The 24868-nt window shown below is 38.0% G+C and overlaps 2 protein-coding genes across 2 annotated transcripts in view; both read right to left on the bottom strand.

Moving 5' to 3' along the window:
- Window positions 1-318: 318 nt before the first annotated feature.
- Window positions 319-1069, bottom strand: LOC118768532 (MATH domain and coiled-coil domain-containing protein At2g42475-like). Its single transcript, XM_036515208.1, has 2 exons — window positions 632-1069; window positions 319-598 (listed from the first exon to the last, which is right to left on the bottom strand). The coding sequence occupies exons 1-2, from the start codon at window positions 1037-1039 to the stop codon at window positions 491-493; spliced, it is 516 nt and encodes a 171-aa protein (XP_036371101.1). The 5' UTR covers window positions 1040-1069; the 3' UTR covers window positions 319-490.
- LOC118768486 (putative uncharacterized protein DDB_G0282133) overlaps window positions 319-24868 on the bottom strand; it is a 389663-nt gene continuing 365113 nt past the window's right edge. Inside the window, exon 4 of the mRNA XM_036515104.1 lies at window positions 319-1258. Coding sequence (XP_036370997.1) covers window positions 1167-1258 — 92 coding nt within the window. The 3' untranslated portion in view covers window positions 319-1166. The remainder of the gene's footprint in view (window positions 1259-24868) is intronic.

Raw genomic sequence — 24868 nt, forward strand, 5'->3', positions numbered from 1 at the left:
GATCTTCAGTACATGCCGCAAAGTGAAATAAAATAACGGTTTCAAACTTTGGCAAAAGGTTAGTAAGTTCGTGAGGAGGGGTTAAGTCGAAGGCAAAGTGTACCTCAGTGGAATTTGAACTCAGACTGTAAAGACGGACGAAGTACGGTTAAGCATTTTGTCCGGTGTGCTAACGATTCTGCCAGCTCGCCGCCTTGGAGTGAAATCAAATAATTGCAAAATTATTTAAGCTAATGTCTATAAATACATGTGAGAAACATTCATATGACGTGTGTTAAAAAGATAATATGTTATGATAGCAAATGATAAGCAAACAGCTATGCGCAAATCTAATCTTTATAACTTTTATATCGACTGAAATACATCTTGAACAATGAATATACTTTCACATTCCGAATTATATTTTCTGACGAAACCAATCTTTGGATGAAACCAAAGATATTACTTTAACACTGCCATTGCAAACTTAAACAGATTTGACATTTCTTTTTCAACAGTGGAGCCGCCAATTCTTCAAACACTCCAAGTCTTCTATCTCTTTATTCAGTTCGGTGTCATCCATTATCTTCAAATCTTCCAGTTCTTTCAGCTCAGGTATCTCCAGATCATCCAGGTCTTTCAACTCATTTATCTCCAGATCATCCAGATCTTTCAACTCATTTATCTCCAGATCTTCCAGCTCCTTTAGCTCCGGTATTTCGAGATCTAGTTCCTTCATCTCACTTGCCTCTAAATCTTCCTTCAGTTCCTTCAGCTCAGGTATCTCCATTTCTTCCAGTTCTTCCAGTTCTTCTAGATCATCCAATTCAGCTATCGCCAGATCTTCAGGTTCTTTCAGCTCCAGAGTTTCCAGTTCCTTTAGCTCGGGTATTTCCAACTCTTCTAACTTGCTCATACCTGCCTTTAGATCTTTATTCATCTGTTTTTCCAGTTCCTTCAGTTCCTTCAACTCCTGTGATATCTGCTTTTCCTCCCTTTTTAATTCATCTATCACCTGCACCATAGTTTCGTCCTTCCCTAATTCATCTTCATGACTCATATTCACCACCTCTGCGAAAAGTTCGTTCAAAGTGAATTGCTTGGGTAGCTTATCAAGGGATATTTCTTACAAGGAAAACGTTGAAGCGGTGCTTCATCTGTGAAATTGGAATGAAGTCTGACAGAGTTTACTCTGTGAAGAACTTGGTTAAAGAAAGTGTTGCCGGGGAAATGAAGCAGGTCACACGTTCTCTCAGAACGTCACACGTTCTCTCAGTACCTGTTGACAACAATGAAGACATCAATTTATTCGCTTAAAAACCCTAAAATACAAGAATTAATGGAATCAAATAAATAAATAATGAAAAACAAAGAAAAAAAGAAAAGAAAAAATTGGAATTCTGGTTTATGACCCCACATAAGCCGCCATAATGTTTTTATTTTTAGGAATTTTCAGAAAGTTTTTGCTAATTTGTGTTCTACACCTGGGAATTGATACAACTATGAAAAAAACAATAGAAAAAAATAGTGTGTGATTTAAGGGCGGTTTAGCTGTTGGTTTTAGCACATTCCATGTTCTCTTTTCTTTGTCACTCTGACACGTAACGATGACTTTCAATGTTTTCCTCCCCAGGAATACATTTGATGGAATGAGGGTGCACCCCAAGAGGGGTCCATTGCTGGGATTTAAGCAAAAAATTCGGACTGGCCATATTTTAAATCGTGATCAAAAAATAATTGAAAAGGAGTGGAACTTTTAGGATTTACGATGAAAGTGTGTGTGTGTGTGTGTGTGTGTGTGTGTGTGTGTGTGTGTGAGGGGGTGGATTTTAAGTTGTTGTTTTTTTTCATAATCGTAGAACACAAATTCGGAAACGTTTCCTGAAAATTCCTAAAAATGGAGAAAAAAAATATGAGGGGTGTATACAATGAGGAGGATTCCTGCTGATCCGATCAACGGAACAGCCTACTCGTGGAATTAGCGTGCAAAAGAGGCTGAGCATTCTACAGACGTGTGTTTCCCTTAACGTAGTTCTCAGAGAAATTCAGCGTGGCACAGAGTGTGACAAGGCTGACCCTTTGAAATAAAGGTACAACTCATTTTTGCTAGCTGGGTGGACTGGAGCAACGTGAAATAAAGTGTCTTGCTCAAATGACACAACGCGTCGCCGGGAATTGAGCTCATGACCTTATGGTCGTGAGCCGAATATCTTAACCACTAGGCCATGCGCCTTCACTCGACGGGTTGTATGGAGGGCTTCAACCAGAAAAACAACGACTGACTGATAAGTTTGCGCTTAATTACTTCTTCTTTCTACTCTTTGCCCCAAAGCGTGAAATTTTCTGGGAGGAGGTTATTCGCTGACATCGACTTATTTTATCGATTTCGAAAGAACGAAATGCAAATTCGATCTCGGCAGATATTTTGATACAGAACATAAAGCTGGTAAAGGGTCAGTGATGTCAACGGCTGAAGGGTTCTACCGGAAGAGCAGAAGTGAGGAAGGTCACGTGGGATGGACAGAAGTAGGACCAACGTAGGGCCCTTTTCCTCGGTGGCTGCGGATGCCGACGGGCGCGCGTGAACCTACGAGCTAGAGGGATCTTGGCCGTTAGGTTTTGGCCAGAGGTTCGCTGGGTAGATCGCCTTTCGGATGTAATCCAGCTGCAAAGTCGACACTGCGCCTCATACTTCTGGAAGAAATCACGTGGAGGCATATGGCCTAATGGTTAGAGCAGCGGACTCGCGGTCGGGGTTCGAATCTCAGTCTGGGTGATGTGTGTTTTTATGAGCGAAAACACCTAGGCTCCACGCGGCTCCGGCAGAAGGTAATGGCGAACTTCTGCTGACTCTTTCGCCACGACTTTCTCTCACTCTTTCCTCCTGCATCTTGCAGCTCACCTGCGACGGACCGGTGTCCCGTCTAGGTGGGGAACCTATACGCCAAGGAAACCGGGAAACCGGCCCTTATGAGCCAGGCATGGCTCGAGAAGGAGCAAAGAAGAAGAAGTAGTCACGCTGAGCACTATTGTCCGGCGTGCCGACGGTTCTGCCTGGTCGCCGCTTTTACTTATTTAATTAAAGTGAAAAGAAATAGATTGATTAAAAACAAAAAAAGCAAAAGCCCAGACAGGTAATTAAACAATTAATCAAACAGGTAAACTTACAAACGAAAGGAAAATAGAAAGAGAAAGAAAGAATTGATTGATAATGATATCAGTAAATTAAATAGAAATAATTCTAATTTGTTGTTTGATTAATTAGAAATCAATCAACCAAATATTTAAATGCAGAGAAAGGAAGGTAGGGAGAGAGAGAGAGAGAGAGAGAAGCAAAGGAGACATTGTATAAAGGCAGTGAATTCAATTGTAATAAAATGAATGATAAATGTTATATTTGAATCAGTCGGTTATTAATGACCAAATGAAGCAGGCAAAAATACAAAGAGAAGTAGTGTTAAAGACGGAAATAGAGAAAGGAAAGTCTTTAAGACGAAAGGAGAAAAGAAAGGAAAAGAGAGTTGGTTGATTAAGTTATCAGTTAAATTATGAAGATAAGACAGGGATTAATTCAAAGCCAATAAACCAATAAGAAATATAATAAATCAACCCGTGACTAACTTGAAGCACCAATTCTAAAGAAAGCCAAGTAGAAGTGAGAAAAACCTTCAGTTTGTTTCTTTAGGAATCCAACGTCATAATGTCTGCCGTCAACCTTCATGACGTAATTTCAAGAATTTTTTGACGAATCTAATCAACAGCCATTCAAGGTTATTAAAGAAATCTGGTTTGATGAGAATGCAATATACTGTGAACGTTTTGCGTTCAAATCCCGTTGAATTTATTCATTTTTACAATCAGTTCTTCAAGGGTTGAAAAACTGAAGTAGCAGTGGACTTGTTATAGTTCTTATCCTATTTGTGAACAATCGAGATTGTTTATGGAAGTCGATTACTTCGACCCTAGTAGCTGACTGATTTTATCTGACTTTGAACTCAGAACGTAATGACGGCCGAAATGCCGCTAAACATTCTGCCAGTTCGCTGCCTGACTAGAATCTATAAATAATCCTTTCTACTTGAGGCACAAGGCCTGAAATTTTGGGGGAGGGGCCTAGTCGATTACATTGACCTCAGTGTTTCACTGGTACTTAATTTATCGACTCCGAAAGGAAGGAAAGGCGGAATTTGAACTCAGAACGCAAAGGACGAAATGCTAAGCATTTGGTGCAGCTTTTTCTACTTCTATAGCGATTACTCTATGGATGTGCCTTCACGTTCGATGAATGTTTCAATGTGGAACCAACGTGTGTCGCCCGGTCATCCTCCCTGGCAACGCCATCGCTGTCATTACCGCGGAGCGCAGCTTAGCACATAATTTGTTCTGGGGGACGTAGACCATCACACCTCCCCCTACGACTTCCGCTGCTTTGCCCCCTTTTTCTTTTTCTTCTTCTTTTTTTCTTTTGTCTTCCCTTTTCTTTCCTTTCCTTTCTCATCTCTCTTCTTCCCTGAACGAATGCTTCAAATCTGCTTCAGAGAACAATATGCGATCGTTTGTCTGAGAAAGGGAAATTAGGCAGCGAGAGAAATAATAGCAGGGGAAGTTTCTTGCAATGTGGTACGGATCGCTTTGCAGATTCGAACTCGAGATATTCCCATACGTGTTTTTCTTTATAGCTTTTCCTTGAATATTAATTTGTACATTGAAACTCCGACGTCTGGCAGCTGACTTGGCAGACACCCATAAAATTATCAACCATCGTACCAACAATAACTCTGAGCACCTTTTCAAACTCCACCCATCTAACACCCGTGGACATATTTACAAAGTCAGAAAACAGCACAGCTCCCATGACTTCAGGAAACATTTTTTCACGCTGAGAGTTGCTGAAGCATGGAACAAACTGCCGGCATCCGTTGTTAGTTATCGGAGAACTGCATCCTTCAAAACTTCCTGAGATTCGCCAACACTACTCCTGATTTTTTCCCCTCCATACACACACAAGCATGTACCTGACTCATGCATTGTTCGCTTTCCAGACATTTCTACATTACTGCATATACTCTGACAAGTTGTGGTGCACCTGAGCACTGTATACAATAATTTCATTATTATTATTATTATTAAATCAAACTTTACTTGGATGTGTTCCGAAGAACATCGTCGGCTGAGTTAATCTCCCTGAAAAAAAAAATCATTACTATATACAACGTATAAGATATAGGACCTATCATTTCGATAAAGTTGATGATAGTGATGAGTAAGTCGGCAATAAAAGGGGAACCCAAGGCTTGGATTTAAATCTCGCAAAAACCTACCCAACAATCCACGCCTGGCGTATTTCGAAGAAGAACTGTGGAACATCGTTGGTAACATTAAATTACGCAGATTTCCTTTGAGATGGACATAAGCATTATAAGGAAACTACGCGTCCGAAAAATAGGGATAACGATACAAAAGCAATAATTACTGTGGTGGTTTTCAACTTTCGCCATACCAGAGTTATTCGGAAGCTAAAATTCTTTGTTTGTCCATTTGTCCACTGTCGAAAGGACTCTACATAGAGTTTTGCATGAACGGACCTGATTGAAAATAACAGACGTGAAGAAGCAGAGACCAGAAGTCGAAGATGCAAAGATTGATTCTCAATTTCTCATCCCTGAACTCCCCCGGCTCTTCTAATCCCCCCTTGGGCTGGACAGTCACCTCAAGCACCGGCTCCATTCGCTGTCATCAGAACGAGGAGGCTGAAACACTCGCTACAAGTGTCTGCTGACGACCAGAGAGTCTATAACTAGGGCTTAGGACTACATTATGTATGTTCCGTTCCTCACGTTTTGTTTCTTTTTCCTTTTTTTTAACGGTAGTGTGGGATTTGAGGAAAATTCACCCGTTGTGGAACTGAGGGTCATTGCAAAAGTTATCCGCGCTTGAATTATTCAAGGGAGATAAATATGTTATCACCTTTGATAAGCCTACAAAAATTGCCTCCCTTCCAACATTAAGTCTATACAATAACGATAAATACGTATTTCACGAGAAATGGCTGAAAATATGAACGATCTGTTATTTCATATAGAATACACAGGCGCACGCACACACACAGACACACAGACACATACACGGACACACACACGCGCGCGCGCGCGCGCACACACAGACACGGGGGGACACACACACACACACACAGACAGACACACACACATTAGCTGACCCTTTGATATACGGAAATTGAAGTCACGACCGAATAATGAAACCAGTAAACCCTGACCCCTTCACATGTTGTTGATAAACGTTTGTTACTACCAGAGAAAAAGCAGAGGCTGAAGATTTTCAGACAAAGAATATTCAAGTATAAATATAGAGATATGATATATTAATAGGACAAACACACGCAGAGTACAAACGCTAAGCATTTTGTCTGGGAGGATTCGAACTCAGAATGTAAAGATGGACAAAATGACACTGAGCATTTTGCCTGGTATGCTAATGACTCAGCCAGGCCCACAGCCTTTTAGATATTAGAATAGCATATTTTCCAGTATGCAAGTCATTGTATGTAGTACTAGCAGTATCGCCCAGCGTTGCTCGGGTTTGTAAGGGAAATAACTATATAAGCATTTTTAGAGAGTTACTTCCCTTATATAAACCGAGCAAAAAATGCATTAAAAATGCGAAAATATGATGGTAAATTTTTTTATCATCGTAGACACGTGCAAATACCCAGAAGGGCTCGATATGAATCACGACTATAAGATACCTGCTTTTGGAATTTTTGGTCCTCCAAAGTCATCTTGGTGTGTAAGTTGACCGATCTTTTTCTGGCTTTTCAACTTGTATGCCAGAAAATATAGTATTCTACTTGAGAAATTAATCAAAAAGACACAGCGGAGGGCCCCATGCTGAATTGAACATTTGCTAATGTTTTTATTGCTTCAAGGATTTACATAGCAAAACCTGTAACAACTGCATAAAGTGAAAGAAGCGTTTCAAAACTAAAATTGGTTAAAACATAGATATATGGTCACCAGTTTCACAAGAGAGAGAGTAAACACACGTACACACACACACGTACACACACACACGTACACACACACACACACACACACACACACACACACGCTGTTTCAGCAAAAGTACCAGGTTTTAAGACCCAAAGTCCTGGAGTAGATTCATTTGACTAAAGATTCTCCAAGGCACTGCCCCAGCATGGTCGCAGTCTAATGACTGAAACAAGTAAAAGATATACAAAAAAGATACCCATATTCTTTCTGTCTTAGTTGTCATCTATAAACACACCCTGGCCCTTTTTCTTCTCAAGTGTTGTTTGCCTGGTGAGCCTGAATCTCATCGGTCATTCCATCTGGCCACCTCCACCAAGCATTTTTCTGTGGCTAAATCAGGGAATCATTCTGAGGCAACTTCAGTCGTCTTCACACAAAACATTCTTCCTAAGCTTTCTATTTTATTCATCCAATCATGTCACGTTTTCCCACATCACTTAGCTTTTAATCTTATTCATCCAGTCAGCATGTGACACTTTATTGACTCCGTCGGGTGACATTTTCTGTACATTCACTCATTTTATGAATCTCTTCTTTCCCACCACGGGGTTGCTTATTTTAGTTGTTTTATTCATTCATTGGAAGAGGACTGGCTGCAGTGTCTCACTGCTGCAAAAGAAGGATGTCACAGGGAACATCTGCTTCAATCCAGTCAACTGACCGTTGCTGCGACATCTGTGGGTGCCAGTGTGCTTCCAGCTTTGGACTGCACAGTCATATGTACTCTCATCACTAAGAACACAGACTTCTTTATCATTGGATGCTGATCGATTACCTATCATTCATTTACATAATGGACAACTGGAATTGCAGTTTACTATTTCACGTTTCATCCTGGAATTATGGCAATTTTTTTCATTCGTTAATAAAATCATTATCTCAGCACAATGTCATCATTCAATGTCCATTGTCCATGCTGGCATGGGTTGGATGGTTTGACCAGAGCTGGGAAGCTGAGGAGCTGCACCAGACTCCAGCCTGGTTTGGCAAGGTTTCTACGGCTGGATGCCCTTCCTAACATGCCAACCACATTACAGAGTGTGTGCTGGCTGCTTTTACATATTCATCCCTATGTTAAAACACATTCACTTTTACCTTTGCAATGATGCGAGCAACTGATGGTAATTAGACCTGACCAAAAGGTCAATGGTATTTTCTTTCATTCCTTTACTTGTTTTGGTCATTTGACCGTGGCCATGCTGGAGCATCACCTTATGGGGGGTTTTAGTCGAACAAATTGACCCTGGGACTTATTCTTTGTAAGCCAAGTACTTATTCTATCAGTCTTTTTTGCCGAACTGCTAAGTTACAAGGACATAAACACACCAACATTGGTTGTCAAGCAGTGGTGGTGAGGTGGACAGACACAAACACACACACACACACACTCTCACACACACACACACACACACTGGGCTTCTTTCAGTTTTCCATCTACCAAATCCACTCACAAGGCTTTGGTTGACCCAAGACTATAGTAGAAGACAGTTGCCCAAGGTGCCACACAGTGGGACTGAACCTGGAACCATGTGGTTGGGAAGCAAGTGTCTTACCAAACAGCCATGCCTGCCCCTATCTTTATATGTTACATGTTAAGTGTAGATTGGAAATATATGTAGTCTTCACTTGGCTTTTCTATTCTCTACACTCTTTGATCTCTATTTGCATAATTAGCACTTTTAATTGCTAATTTTCACCTTGTACTTTCTGTCACAATATGGGATGAAGTATATAACATACGACAATTGATAAACTTTGCTGATCGTGTATAATCCTCTTTTAGTCAGGTATACAAGTTGTGTACGTGTTTGATGCTTATCGACTTCCTGTGGCGAGTTCTTTTCAGATCACACTGTCTCTAATATATAGGTAGAGGCTGTGTGATAAGAAGCTTGCTTCCCAACCACATGGTTCCGGGTGGCACCGTGGGCAAGTGCCTTCTATTATACCCTCAGACCAACCAAAGCCTTTGGGAGTGGATTTGGTAGGCGGAAACTGAAAGAAGCCCATCATATGGCGCAGGAGTGGCTGTGTGATAAGAAGCTTGCTAACCAACCACATGGTTCCCGGTGGCACCGTGGGCAAGTGTCTTCTATTATACCCTCAGACCAACCAAAGCCTCTGCGAGTGGATTTGGTAGGTGGAAACTGAGAGAAGCCCATCATATGTGTGTGTGTGTATATTTGTGTTTCTGTGTGTGTGTCTGTGTTTGTCCACCACCATTGCTTGACAAATGATGTTGGTGTGTTTGTCCCTGTAACTTAGTGGTTCAGCAAAAGAGACTGATAGAATAAGTACTAGGCTTAAAATGAATAAGTCCTGGGGTTGATTTCTTTGACTAAAACCCTTTAAGCAGTGCTCCATTATGGCCAGTCAAATGACTGGAGCAGGTAAAAGACTAAAAGACTATTAATGATTCGTTAAGCAGAATCATTAGCCGGGTGGGCAAAATGCTTGGCAGCATTTCACCTGCCTTCAGGTTCCAAGTTCAAATTCCACTGAGGCCAACTTTGCTTTTCATCCCTTCAGGGTTGATAAAATAAGGACCAGTTGAGCACTAGGGGTCGCTGTTATCATCTTACCTCTTCCCTTGAACTTACAAGCCTTGTGCCAGAATTTGAAACCAATATACATATATATACATATATAGACACATATGCATATATGTGTCAGTGGCGTATGGTGGTGGTGGTCATTGGGTGTGCTGCCACACTCACCATGCTGACATTAGTATTACTCAAATTAGGCAGACAAGCTGTGTATTTCTATTCAAAATGTGAACAGATGTTTAAAATCAACACTAATTAAATTTTAATTAAAATACCTAAGCATAAAACTAGAAAGAATCACAAAATTCACTGAGCAAAATATTAATGCACCACCTTTCACATCGAATGACAAAACTGCTGACTTTACCCAAACTTGTAGTGTTTGGTGCACTAACAATGCCAGAATTAGACCCGACTTAAGTTTTGGTTCTGAATTCTAAAAGTGTATTATTTAGTTTTGAAAACAAATTAAGATCAAAGTTTTTATGATGATATTCTAAGAAAAAAATTATTGTAAAAAAAAATTAGTTTTAGTTCAGGAATTTTAAATTAATTTAAACATACAACTTCTCACCACGAAAACGAACCTGCAACTCTGCTGTCAAAGCACTCTTCACCGTTAATTTTTTGTAGTTTTCCCATTATCCTACGATACTCATGGTACCATCTTATGATACAATATGTTGTGGGGTGTGCTTTGTTATTTCAGGACACCTGCCATCAAATTTCAAGAATGGGTATAACAAAAGTTTCCCATTATGATTTGTGATTAAATTAATTAGTAAGGTTAATATTTATAATGAATTTGCCCCTGATATATTAATAATGATATATATATATATATATATATGAAAGCTTTATATGCCAACAGAATGTGGCAGTCCTATAAAGGACGTTGTTACTGTTGTCATAGCCCCAGGAAAACCTCTTTTCCAGCTGGCTGTTGACACACAGTTTGTGTCCGTATAGCATTCACAAGGGAGGTCATTGCTCCTATCTCTAGCCTTACATGATACTCACAGCCCTGGGTTTCATTGTGAGGCAATCACAGGCGAGTGACAAAAACTTTCTCCACTCACAAATGTTATCTATTTTCTAAGTGACACACAGTCGCTGAACTTGTAGAGAGAAAAACAACTTGAGAGAGATATACTGTAGCAGTACCGAATAGTAATGCTTATATGCCAACAGAATGTGGCAGTCCTATAGAGGACGATGTTACTGATGTTTTCCTGGGGCTATAACAATAGTAACACCGTCCTTTATAGGACTGCCACATTCTGTTAGGATATAAACATTACTATTTGGTACTGTTACTATATATCTCTCATTCTAAGATTTAAAACAAGTTGTTTTTCTCTCTACAAGAACAGCGACTGTTTGTTGCTTAAAAAATATCTAGCATTTGTGAGTGGAGAAAGCTTTTGTGACTAGCCTGTGATTGTCTTACACTGAGGACAGGTAACCACCTAGAAACCTGGGGCTGTGAGTATCACATAAGGCTAGAGATGGGAGCGATGACCTCCCTGACAAATGCTATATGGACACAAACTGTCTGTTGATCGCCAGCTAGAAAAGAGGTTTTCCTGGGGCTATAACAACAGTAACACCGTCCTTTATAGGACTGCCACATTCAGTTGGCTTATATATACGTATTACTGTTTGGTACTGTTACTGTATAATCTCTCACTCAGAGATTTAAAATAAGTTGTTTTTCTCCAAATATGAAATCTGTTCTTCAGGCAAATGGTGGATCGTCTATTGTAGACAACACTGTGATTGGATTAAATCCAAATGTTGAATTCTTGAAGAAAGTCTCTGAACAGTCAGGTGTGAATATCCTTGCAGGCACAGGTAACATACTTATTTATGGCTTTAGTTTCTCTCCCTTTTTTTAAAATCTTGTCAGGTACCCATAATGAATGGCGCAGCATTTTTTGATGTTGTTGTTTGTTTCTCATTTATGGGTTTCTGTTTCCTTTTCCATCCTTTTTACAGCTTTTTACCATTCAAGATGGGGAACTGGCAGAATTGTTAGCATGCTGGAGAAAATGCTGAGTGGCATTCTGTTGTGAGTTCAAATTTCACTGAGGTCAACTTTGCATACTTTTTGGGTTGATGAAACAAGGTCCAGTTCAGTACTAGGGTTGACTGAGCAGACACATGACCAAAGTTGTGGCCTTACAAACACAAGTTCACACACACACACACACACACACATGCACTCACACGCACACACAGAGGCCATAAATGCATTTGACTCTTCTTTGTATAAGAGTTCATCCCTGGTTCGATTCAGGTACATGATGTTGATAAACCTCCAAAATGGTGAAATATCTGTATCCATCACTCCTGAATGGGATTGGAGATGAGCTGTGTCATGTGTCTATGATACCCACTGGTACAGCCTTCTGGCTTGCCAACCCCTAGTCAAACCGTCCAACCCATACCAGCATGGAAAGCAGACGTTAAACGATGATGATGATGATGATGATGATGCTATGAAGGAGTCGTCCACAATGCACAATACTGTAAACGAGCAAAAACACATTCACTGAGTTGATAATATTTACAACATCACCAATGCTTTTAATTCATTATATATATGTATATATATATATATATATAGATATATATATATATATCTATATATATATATATATATATATATATAATATATATATATATATAATATATATATATATATATTATATATATATATATATATATATATATATATATAATTATATATATATATATATATATATTATATATATATATGTGTGTGTGTGTGTGGTGTATATATATATATATATATATTATATATATATATATATATATATATATATATATATATATCTATATATATATATATATATATATATAATATATATATATATATATATATATATATATATATATACATATATATATATATATAATATATATATATATATATATATATATATATATCTATATATATATATATATATATAATATATATATATATATATATGCCCGTTGTTGTTGCACTTTCCGATTCCTTGCTTTCCCAGTACGTGATGCCAGGCTTGGTGGTCAGTCCCGACACGGGTGTTAAAGTCTCCAAGGAGGATGAGCTTCCCAGGCTGGGCTGACGTGATGAGGGAGTCAAGTTCCTCATAGAACCTGTCCTTAACTTCTTCAGGGTTGGTCATGGTGGGGGCGTAAGCACTGATAATGGTCGCACTAGTCTTGTTTCCAAGTGGGAGCTGCATTTTCATCAGCCGATCGTTGATACCCTCGGGGGAGCTTTCCAGTTTCCGCACGTGTACTGACTTGATGGCAAAACCAACACCAGCCTCACGACGCTCTTCGCTGCTGCGACCACTCCAAAAGAAAGTGTAGCCGCCGCCTGTCTCTGTCAGCTGGCCTTTGTCCGCAAGGCGGGTCTCGCTCAGTGCTGCGATATCAACATTGGATCGGCTCAGTTCTCTGGCCACCAGGGCAGTTCGTCTCTCTGGTCTGTCCGCTTTGGTGTTGTCAAGCAGAGTTCTCACGTTCCAAGTTGCGAAAGTGAGCACCTTTGTTCGTTTTCTTTCTTTGTTTCGACCGCTTGGAAAGGATCCCCGCCAGCCGCGGTTTGCTGACCAGGGTGGGGTGAGGCAGGCTATGTTTAGGGCAACCTTTTCTAGCCCCGTACTCATGCTGCGGAGGTGAGCAGAGCGATCCTGAAGAGGGCTGCTTGGTCACTCAGGGGGCTGCCGGACTCCACTGCTGCCTCAGTTCAGTGAGGGGCCACCACATGTCCTGAGCCGCCTGTGTGTGGGTTCACGACTGCAGCTCCCAGTATATCCTCACCTGCTACTTCGCCATTTCCCCATCGCCACAGGACTTTGTGATGGTATCATGATGTCATGACATGTGCGTGACTTGGATTATAGTGAGGGTGACTTGCGCAGGATCAGCCTCACTCTCTCGTCCTGGTGCGCCGGATCCAGTGGCAAGACAAAGTCAAGACAGCTGGGGGTAGACCAGGATGCAGGAGCTGCCGGAAGGTGGCATGCATGGCGCAATCCAACTGCTTTAGGGGCTCCAGTCCGGATTTATGTAGGTTTTTGGATGGCCATTGACTCATGAGAGAGTTCCTCTGCCCTTATCTATATACACATGTATATACACACACATATATATTCGCACACATATACATATATATACACATATACATACACACATCCACTTGTACATACAAACACATCTACACACATTCATATACTCACAATACATACATATATACATATATGCTAACATCAATAGATGTATATGACTTCATTTATATGTACACTTGTACGTATGTAAGTGAGTGTATATATATATATATATAAATATAGGTTTGCTTATGCGTGTATATATATATATATATATGTGCATATATATATGTGCATATATGTGTATATATATATATATATATATATGTGCATATGTATATATCAATGTGTGTTTTTATATGTATATATGTAATATTAGTAAAAACTATGTATGTTTATCTAAATACATGTTGTGTGTATGTGTATGTGTTTGCATATGCATATATATACACATGACCTTTTCTGTCCCCTTTTTCTATTTTACCTTTTTCCTCCTAAACACGTCTTGCTCCTCCTCAGATTCAAATCCCACACAAGTGTGTCTGTTGTTTCCAAGGACACTTAAGCAACATTTAGCTGCCTTGTAATTATTTCCCCAGATCCTTCCTATATATTGTACGCTCATATATATATATATATAAAACTATACATGAGGGGTGCTGAAAAGTTCCTGGCTTTAAGGGTATCATGAAAAGCCTGGGTGGAGGCCCAACCTTCTGAGTTCTTTTGCAGGGCTCAGAAAAACTGAAGGACTGCGCTGCAAGAAGGGTGTAAATCTGAAAAGGGAACATGTTGAATAAAATCATAATTAACTGATCCTCTTGTATTTTCTTTCACCCAAAGCCAGGAACTTTTCAGCAAACCCTCATGTGTGTGTGTGTGTGTGTGTGTGTGTTGTGTGTGTGTGTGTGTGTGTGTATGCGCGCGTGTGTGTGTGTGTGTGTGTGTGCATGCACACATACTTATCTAGACATAAATACACACACACACACACACAAACCCACCTACCTGTAACCATATATGACTCCTGTATATTAACATCCATTTGAATGTATTAGTGTATAAACATCCCTCACTTAAATCTGTTCATGGCTACAAAAGTTAATCCTTAATTTCTTAATCCTCATCTCACTTTACAGGTTTTTATGTCGACATAACTCATAGCGATGAAACTCGTAAAACCCCTGCTGAGAAACTGGCGTCACTAATGGAACATGATATAATATCTGGTGTTGGCACCTCTGGAATACATTGTGGGGTTATTGGAGAAATTGGCTGTTCGTGGCCCCTCACAGGTAATCCCTTTTAAACCAGGGGTTCTCAACCATTTTGTTTTTTTATCTATGGACCCCTTTAATTAATATTTTATTCTGGTGGATCCCTTTAAGCCATCCGATGTTTAAAAACTAGTTTTATAGAAACTTCCTTCTAAATTCTAAATTTTGTTTTTCACACAAACAATAGTGTAGGTTGAACTATGTAAAATGTTGGAGAAAGAAACCTGGCTGTTTCTTGCATTACATAAATATTGGATTAAAATAAGCCACAACCAAAAGAATTTCATTAACAGACATCCATTTCTCTATATGTTATGAGGAAATACGATCACTCACTCACACTCTCACATGCATACATACACACATATGTATTTGTGTATGTGTATATAAGCGTGTGTGAGAAAGAGAGAGAGAGTGAGTATCACTTACACATACATGCATGGCATCCCACACCTTCACTCACACTCTCTCTCATGCACAAAGACACACACATCCATTTCATATACACATACATACATATTTCACTTTCTGCCCTCACTTCAAAGCAATTGTCAATTTTTTCACTTTCTCCTCTCTTTCAATTTCTGCTTTCTTCAAAACATAAAGAAATAAAAAATTTTGCAGAAATGAACGAACAATCATATGATCCTATATGATTGAATTGACAACTTTGCTGCTTCAAATGAAAGAATACCATAAAATAACTTCCTTTGGTACACACACACACACACACTCTAGGTAAAACTTCTGCATGAATTATGTTATTTCTTGCTGTATGCATGTACAAAATTACAGTTCAAATCCAGTTTAAAAACCTGATCTTCGATACAAATTTAGAAGGAAGTTTTTCCAGAAATCCTTTCCCTGTTGTTTCTTGCATGTCCAAGGTGTGACATTTGTGCCCCACCTTATTTTTTCCTAAATGGCTTCTGATTCCTATGTTTTCGCTACAGGAGATTAGGATTTCACCCATAAAACACATTCTCAATATTTTAATTTTCTTCATTTTTACTTTTTTCCAAATCTTTTTCTTGGTAATCCATGGAAAAAAAGACAGAATGAATCTTGAAGAATTTTCTTCTTCCTTTTTTTTAAAAGAAACACTAAAAGCTCCTTCTCAAAAATCTACCCATCACTTCACTACTTTCAAAAAGCTAAAGACTCACTTTTAGCTTTTTGAAAAGTGGGGAAGTTTCTTCTGAAATAATGTCATTTACCTGTTGTTTCTAGCATGTCGGGTTTTCTGGTAGTGGTCTGGTATTTTTATGTCTTCTATTTCAGTTCAATTCTACGCATTCATGAAACATCAGACGAAAGTGAAACATTGGGAGGTTTTAACTTTTTGAAAGTGGATAGGTAATGGATGTGTGAGGTGGGGGAAGGTGTGTGTGTACAGGCCTTTTTTTTTATCCCCCTTAAAATCAATATTTTTCATCCAATTTTGTTTATGCTGGGAACATACATCACTTACGTTCCAGATCTCATTGTGACCTCCTTTGTTTTCTATTTTAGTCCACTTTTAGCTGATAATAATAAAATAGTTTATGTCACCCCTACCCACCCTCTTCCTGGGCATATACTACTATCTTACTGACTTCTTCTCAGACTTATTTCTTTGTGTGGTCATAGGGAATTTATAGCCATTGTGAATTAGGGGTTTGGGACATTAATGAATTTATCATCAACAGCTAGAACTTAACTAGCAATTCCCAGTGGTTTTGATTCTTAGGGGACGTAGTATATATAATGTGTCCTACTTGTTAAAATTCTATTTATTTATTTGTGCAGCTGAAGATGGCACTGCATTTAAATTGATGTAATGATTGCATTGTTCAATTAAATGGAGCCACTTGAAACAGTCGTACTGCATCACCTCTGGATATTCTGTTGCTTATTCGGATTTCATATATATATATATATATATATATATTGTGATGAAAAGGGTTTCTGTTGAACAAATCGATCCCAGAACTTATTGTTTCTAACCCTAGTACTTATTCTATCAGTCTCTTAGCTGAACCGGTAAGTTATGGGGATGGAAACACCAACATCAGTTGCCAAGCAATGGTGGGCAGACAAGCAAACACACACACACACACACATATATGACAAGCTTCTTACAGTTTCCATTTACCAAATCCATTGACAATGCTTCCATTGGCCCGAGGCTATAGTGGAAGACACTTGCCCAAGATGCCATGCAGTGGGGATGAACCTGGAACCATGTGGTTGGGAAGCAAGCTTCTTACCACACAACCACACCTGTACCTAATTGTTTTACATATAAGATGTGTTATTAACCTGAGAAGATATATTTCTTTATTGATTTTATAAAATTCTGTGTGTGATCCTACCAAATCTCCAATTGCAGACAGTGAACGTAAGGTACTGAGAGCTGCAGGAATGGCGCAAGAACACACAGGATGTCCAATAATTATTCACCCAGGGAGGAATCCCAAATCACCTGCTGAGATTCTGAGGATTTTGACGGAAGCAGGAGCGAAAGCTGACCAGATTGTAATATCCCATCTGGACAGTAAGTATAGTTTCTTTTAATTTCCCTTACTGGATTCAGTATGAAGGCATGTGGCCTAATGGCTAGGGTGTTGCACTTGAAATTTGATGATCGTGGATTCAATTCTTGAACTGGGTGGTGTGTGTTCTTGAGCAAAACACTTCATTTCATACACAGTTTTGTTGTTAAAACAGCAGAAAAATTGGATATTATTTCTCTTACAAGGCAGAAAAAGTTATCAACAAACAACCATAGGATTCCGCCTTTTCGGGTGTTTTAATGGTGATACTCCATTCACGAATATCACTTTCTTGTCTGTATTGTACAATACACATTCAACGCTTCTAAAAAAAAACAAATGTTAGTTTATATACACATGTGGTTGTTACATTTCTATAAGCTATCTATTTAGCGTTTAAAATCGGTGGAAATGTTGTCAGCAGGTAGTTTAGCTTAATGGTAAAGCCAGTGTCTTAGGGGATGTGGGTTCAACTCCCATGGCTGTTTGTTGACAACTTTTTCCACCATGTAAGGGTAATATTTCCCATTATTTCTGCTGTTTCAATGGCAATACTGCGTTTGAAAATATCAGTTTCTTGTCTGTTTCATAAGATACAGATTCAACTTGTTAGTTACCATGGTTGCAATACTACCTCTCTCTCTCTCTCTCTCTCACTGTATTTCTCTCAACAGCAACTTAACCTTTCTTTCTCCCCTTCTTCCCTCCATGTAAATATATGCTGTGACAGGGGCTGTATCCCCTCATTGAAGAGCAATGAGTTATGAGTCCATTGAGAAGAGTCAGTATATAATCTTACATTATAAAAGAGAAGTTGATCTCTATTTGTCACATCTATGTAGGAGGGAAAAGAAGGGGGAGAAAAGAGAGGACAAAACCCCTGTTGCAATGTATATTTACAAGGTGGGAAGAAGGGGAGGAGAAAAAGTTGTTGTTGGGAGAGAAAGAGTGTGTGTTTGTTTGTTTGTGTAAAAATGAGATAGATAGCTAGTGTTGTCACCATAGTAACTAACAAGTTTTGATTAAAAACATGAGAATTTTAACTGCAAGTCTGTCAACACACCGCAACACAGACTTCAAAAACATAACTATATGTGTGTATATATAAATAAAATTAATATGAACATCGGTTTGCAATATTTCCCACCCCCACCCCAAAAGGATAAAAACAAAGTCAACCTTGGCAGAATTTGAACTCAGAATGTAAAAAGGAATGAAGTACTGCTGAGCTTTTCTTCTAGCTGACCAACAATCCTGCCAGATTGCTTCCTTAGTCACAATAACAATGGTAGTAATGGCTTAGTGGTTAGGGCAAGATTGTCATTTCGATTCCTGGACCGAGAAATGTCTTGTGTTTTGTTGCTCCAGTCTACTCAGCTATAGAAATGACCACCACTAGTGGAGGCACGTTGCTTAGTGGTTAGGGTGTTGGACTCACAGCTGTAAGATTGTGGTTTCAATCCCTGGGCTGGGTGAGCCATTGTGTTCTTGAGCAAAGCACTTCATGTTGCTCCAGTCCACTCGGCCGTAGAAATGAGTTTAGCCTGGGGAGGAAGGGTTTCTGTCAGGCTTTCTCACCCTAGATATATGCTGCATGGCTGCAGTGCCCCCAACAACCCCCAAGGGATTAAGGGGCTTGTCAAAAGGATGATGATTATGGTGAGGATAACTGTGGCTAGTCATCCTGCAGCTGTTCATGATGATGATGATGATGATGTTGATGACAATATCTCTATCTTAATGTTAAACTAGGAACTCTCCTCGACAAAGAATCGATTCTCGAGTTTGCTGAGATGAAGTCTTATTGTGAGTTTGATCTGTTTGGAATCGAAACCTCTCACTACCAACAGGAAGAGAACATTGATATGCCCAGTGATGCCCAGCGCATAGAGAGGATCGGATGGCTCATTGATGCTGGCTTCCAGGACAAAATCACTATATCACATGACATACATACTAAACACCGATTGGTGAGTCATTTCTTCTTGGATTTTATTTACCTCTTCTTTTCTTTTCTAATTTTATTTCGTGCTTTTATTGACGTATTTTTGCATTATCTTATTTTCCATTGAAGTTACATGTGAGTGAATGCTACATGAATATACATGAACATCTCAAAAGTAAATAGACACTTCTCTTTATACCGTTTTCTCCTTGCAGACTTTACGTGTTAGTACAATGCCCGAACAGGTTAAATTAAAAACTTGCCAAAGTATGTGTACTAAATACTAGATTAAATATTCAAATTCTTCAAATGACATTCGGTTTCTAGAAATAAATCTTTGAAAAAAAAATGGTGACTATTTTGGGATGTCTATATATATCTATATTAATAAAAGTGGAATTCTGTCTGTCTGTCTGGGATGCCTGTATCTCGATCTACATTTGCTCTATTTAGACACTTTATAACTTTTTGGAATAGTTTTGTAAGACATCCATTCGATATACATCTATATATATATATATATGAATAAAAAATTGAGTTAACGCAGGTTTAAACAAGTATTTTTACTTTCTACATATGTTTCAAAAATTCCACTGATACTTATTCAAAAGAGCAAAAGATATAAACAATGCAATCTTCTCTTCGGGAAAGTGAAAAAAACGAAACTCATCAATAAGACATTTTAGCAAAAAATGATGGATTCGTATAGCGATAGACAGAACGCTATTAATATTGTTTAAAAAAACGTTATATGATATAACGTCATAAGTAGCTAACAGAAAGAGTAGGGATATTAATAGTGAATGTTAAATATAAAGGAAATTAAAGTCTAAACTATATATAATGATAGAGACTACTTATATGCACTAAAAGTATGTTTCTGCCAATGCTTACATCTGTATGCTCGTTCTATAACCGTGTTTACTAGAGTATTTTTAGAAAAAATAATGAAAAATAGCTCAGAATTGCAGAGAAGACAGAATTTCTTGCCTTTGTCATATGTGAGATTTTTGCTGCCCTGGTAACTATTCATTTATTTATCCGTGTTAATTGTTAACAAGGTAAAATACACTCATCTATTTATATATATATATATATATATATATAAATTGATCAAAATAAAAACATGATGCCAAGGATTCAGCGGTACATATGTTTCGGGCCTTTATTAGACAGATTTATAACAATGCATAATGTATGTCTGTGGCCTTCTTCAGCCGCGCACAACAACTTCTTCCACAAGGACATGTGTTACATCAAGAATTCTTGGTTGGGGATGCAAATCCTCTCATTCGCGTACGACATAATGCGGCAACAGCATAGAAGTGAAGCGTCCATCTCGTTCTTCTCTCAATGTAGAATGAGGAAATTTGGATGTTGAAGTAATGTAAATAAATTAATTTATGTAAATAAATTAATAAATTAATGTAAATAAATTTATTTATTAATTTATTTACATTACTTCAACATCCAAATTTCCTCATTCTACATTGAGAGAAGAACGAGATGGACGCTTCACTTCTATGCTGTTGCCGCATTATGTCGTACGCGAATGAGAGGATTTGCATCCCCAACCAAGAATTCTTGATGTAACACATGTCCTTGTGGAAGAAGTTGTTGTGCGCGGCTGAAGAAGGCCACAGACATACTTATGCATTGTTATAAATCTGTCTAATAAGGCCCGAAACATATGTACCGCTGAATCCTTGGCATCATGTTTTTATTTTGATCAATTTACTCCACCACCTACACCACCTAACGGTATATACAGGTGCTTACATTTATCAAGTACTCACCCCGAATTTCTGTACTCAACTTATATATATATATATATATATATATATATATATATATATTATATATATATATATATATATATATATATATATATAAGTTCAGCAACAATTTAGATTCAAATGAATATGGTAATTACTTTAGATGCACCAGAATTTTGTATGGTATTATCCATAAAAATTTGTGGGGTGATTATAATCAAAAATGAGCAACAAGAATGAATCCGGTAGTTTGGTACAATTGTTTCACACTACAACATTTTATTAAAAGTTGTAAGTATTACAGCAGATTTATTACAACTTTTAATAAAATGTTGTAGTGTGAAACAATTGTACCAAACTACCGGAGCCATTCTTGTTGCTCATTTTTGTGTATATATATATATAAGTAGGTGAATGAATTATCCTAGTATTGATAATTCGGTTAACCGATACCTGGGTAGCAAATTCATGTCAGAAAACACGGTTGAAGCTACATGCCAAGGGTAGAAACTCCGTGTTCTTGTGTGGTAATTTGTGTAATATTTAAAATGAATAATGAGAAGACGGCATAATGCACTTTATTCCTTCAGAATTAAGAATATGCAGTCTTCGAAACATGTGTTGAAATTAAAGGAATTGTGTTAAAATCGTCGTTCGACTCCATTCTTTTATTCATTTTAAATATATATATAATATATATATATATATATATATATATATATATATATATATATTATATATATATATATATATATATATATATATATATATGTGATAGGCTTCTTTCAGTTTCTGACTATCAGATCCACTGACAAGGTTTGGGTTGGCCTGACTCTATGGTAGAAGATGCTTGCCCAAGGTATCATGCAGCGGGGCTGAACCCCGGAACAACGTAGTTGGGAAGTAAGCTTTGTACCACACAGACAGACTTGCAACAATAAAAAATATATAGAAGTAATATAGGGGTGGCGAGCTGGCAGAACCTTTAGCACTCCAGGCGAAATGCATTTGCCGTTACGTTCTGAGTTCAAATTCTGCCAAAGTCGACCTTCATCCTTTCGGGATAGATTAATTAAGTACCAGTTACACACTGGGGTCGATGTAATTGACTTAATTCATTTGTCTGTCCTTGTTTGTACCCTCCGTGTTTAGCTCCTTGTGGGTAATAAGAAATATATATATATAAATAATATATATATTATATATATATATATAATATATATATATAAATAATATATATATATCTATATATATATATATATAGAAGTAATAATTTTAAATTTGGGTGTACACCTTATATCGAGCCATTTAATGCTTGTTCAGAGCATTCAGCTACCTGATGTCATTAACAGTATGGAGATATGGGCCAGGGAATTTTCTTCAGAACTTCCTTTGGGTGCATAGAGTTTATAAAAGAGGAGAGAAAGAAATGCACTACAATTACCAAAATGTGTTGCCATGGGAACAAGTGAAAGACAAACTTCAGAATGGAGAACCTTTTGACAGGTAACTTGATAAGATCACATCTGCACCTTCGATGCACAATAACTGTTTATATAACATCTAGCCCACCAAGGGGCTGGTAGCAATTGTAGCGAATAATAACTTCTTTCTCTCATGTTTCATATACATATCATCATCATCATCATCATCGTTTAATGTCTGCCTTCCTGCTGGCATAGATATTTATATATATATATACATACAAGTATATATATATAATGTAAGGTATACTTGCCATCTCAATATGGCTAACCACTAAGGGTGGGTGTTACTGTAGCTTTTAGCCCCAGGAGATCATCGTCTCTGGCTGGCTTTTGGCACACTTTCTGTGCCCTTATGGTATTTGCAAAGGGAGGTCATCCTTCCCTCGTCAACCTAAGTGATACGCATGGACTGCAGTTTCTGGGTATTTGCCTCTTGTCAACGTACGGCAATCACCGGTTTTTGAAATCAGTGACGAAAAGTTACTGGAAAAACGATATATAAGGATTTGCAAATGGACTCCCTTCATCGAAAACCGGTGATTGCCGTATGCCGAAGACAGGCAAATACCTAGAAACTGCAGTCCTTGTGTATCACTTAGGTTTACGAGAGAGGGATGAGTTCCCTTTGCAAATACCATAAGGGCACAGAAAGTGTGCCTAAAGCCAGCTGGAGACGATGTTCTCCTGGGGCTAAAAGCTACAGTAACACCGACCCTTAGTGGTTAGCCATATTGAGATGGCTAGTATACCTCACACTGTCGTGCAGTTACTGTTTACATCTCGTTCAGAGATTTTTTATTGCTATATATATATATATATATATATATATATATATATAAAATATAACACCGTGACTGACCAGGCTATCAGATGTTGCTACACATCGCTGGTATATATATATAATATATATATATTATATATATATACATACATATATATACATATATATATATATATATATATATATATAGGCGTAGGAGTGGCTGTGTGATAAGTAGCTTGCTTACCAACCACATGGTTCCGGGTTCAGTCCCACTGCGTGGCAACTTGGGCAAGTGTCTTCTACAATAGCCTCAGGCCTACCAAAGCATTGTGAGTGGATTTGGTAGATGGAAACTGAAAGAAGCCCATCGTATATATATGTATATATATATATATATATATATATTTAATGTGTGTGTATATGTTTGTGTGTCTGTGTTTGTCCCCACTACATCGCTTGACAACTGATACTGGTGTGTTGGTGTGTTTACGTCCCTGTAACTTAGCAGTTTGGCAAAAGAGACTGATAAAATAAGTACTAGGTGTACAAAGAATAAGTCCTGGAGTCGATTTGCTTGACTAAAGGCGGTGCTCCAGCATGGCCACAGTTAAGTGGATGAAACAAGTAAAAGAATAAAAAGAGTATATATATATATACACACACACACATACAAGTATAGTTGTTATTAAAGTGATGTAGGGTGCTAGTAAGCACCAGCATTGCTAGAAATAAGAGTGAAAACATCTCTTAGCCACGTGAGAGCACTTTACTAATGGCCGACAAGGGAGATGGAGTCATATCAGCACTGATTTCAGATTTAATCATTCTTCATCAGTAACCCATTACTTCTTTGCTGAGGTTAAACAACCTACATCACCTTGTCAGCCTATATAGAATACCATGTATGTATATGTACATGTGTAATCATATATATATATATATGTATATATATATATGTATATAATAATAATAATATTAATATGAGGGAATATTATTCCAAACTTACAGGGAAAAATTCAATTTAGAAATACTAAATCAAATTCCACAAAATATAATATATATATATATATAAATTTTAATATAATTTTAATATAATTTTAATATAATATATATATAATATAACACCGTGACTGACCAGGCTATCAGATGTTGCTACACATCGCTGGTATATATATATATATATATATATATATAGGCGTAGGAGCGGCTGTGTGATAAGTAGTTTGCTTACCAACCACATGGTTCCAGGTTCAGTCCCACTGCGTGGCAACTTGGGCAAGTGTCTTCTACAATAGCCTCAGGCCTACCAAAGCATTGTGAGTGGATTTGGTAGATGGAAACTGAAAGAAGCCCATCGTATATATA

The sequence above is a fragment of the Octopus sinensis genome, linkage group LG30 (assembly GCF_006345805.1).
Source record: "Octopus sinensis linkage group LG30, ASM634580v1, whole genome shotgun sequence".
NCBI lineage: Eukaryota > Metazoa > Mollusca > Cephalopoda > Octopoda > Octopodidae > Octopus > Octopus sinensis.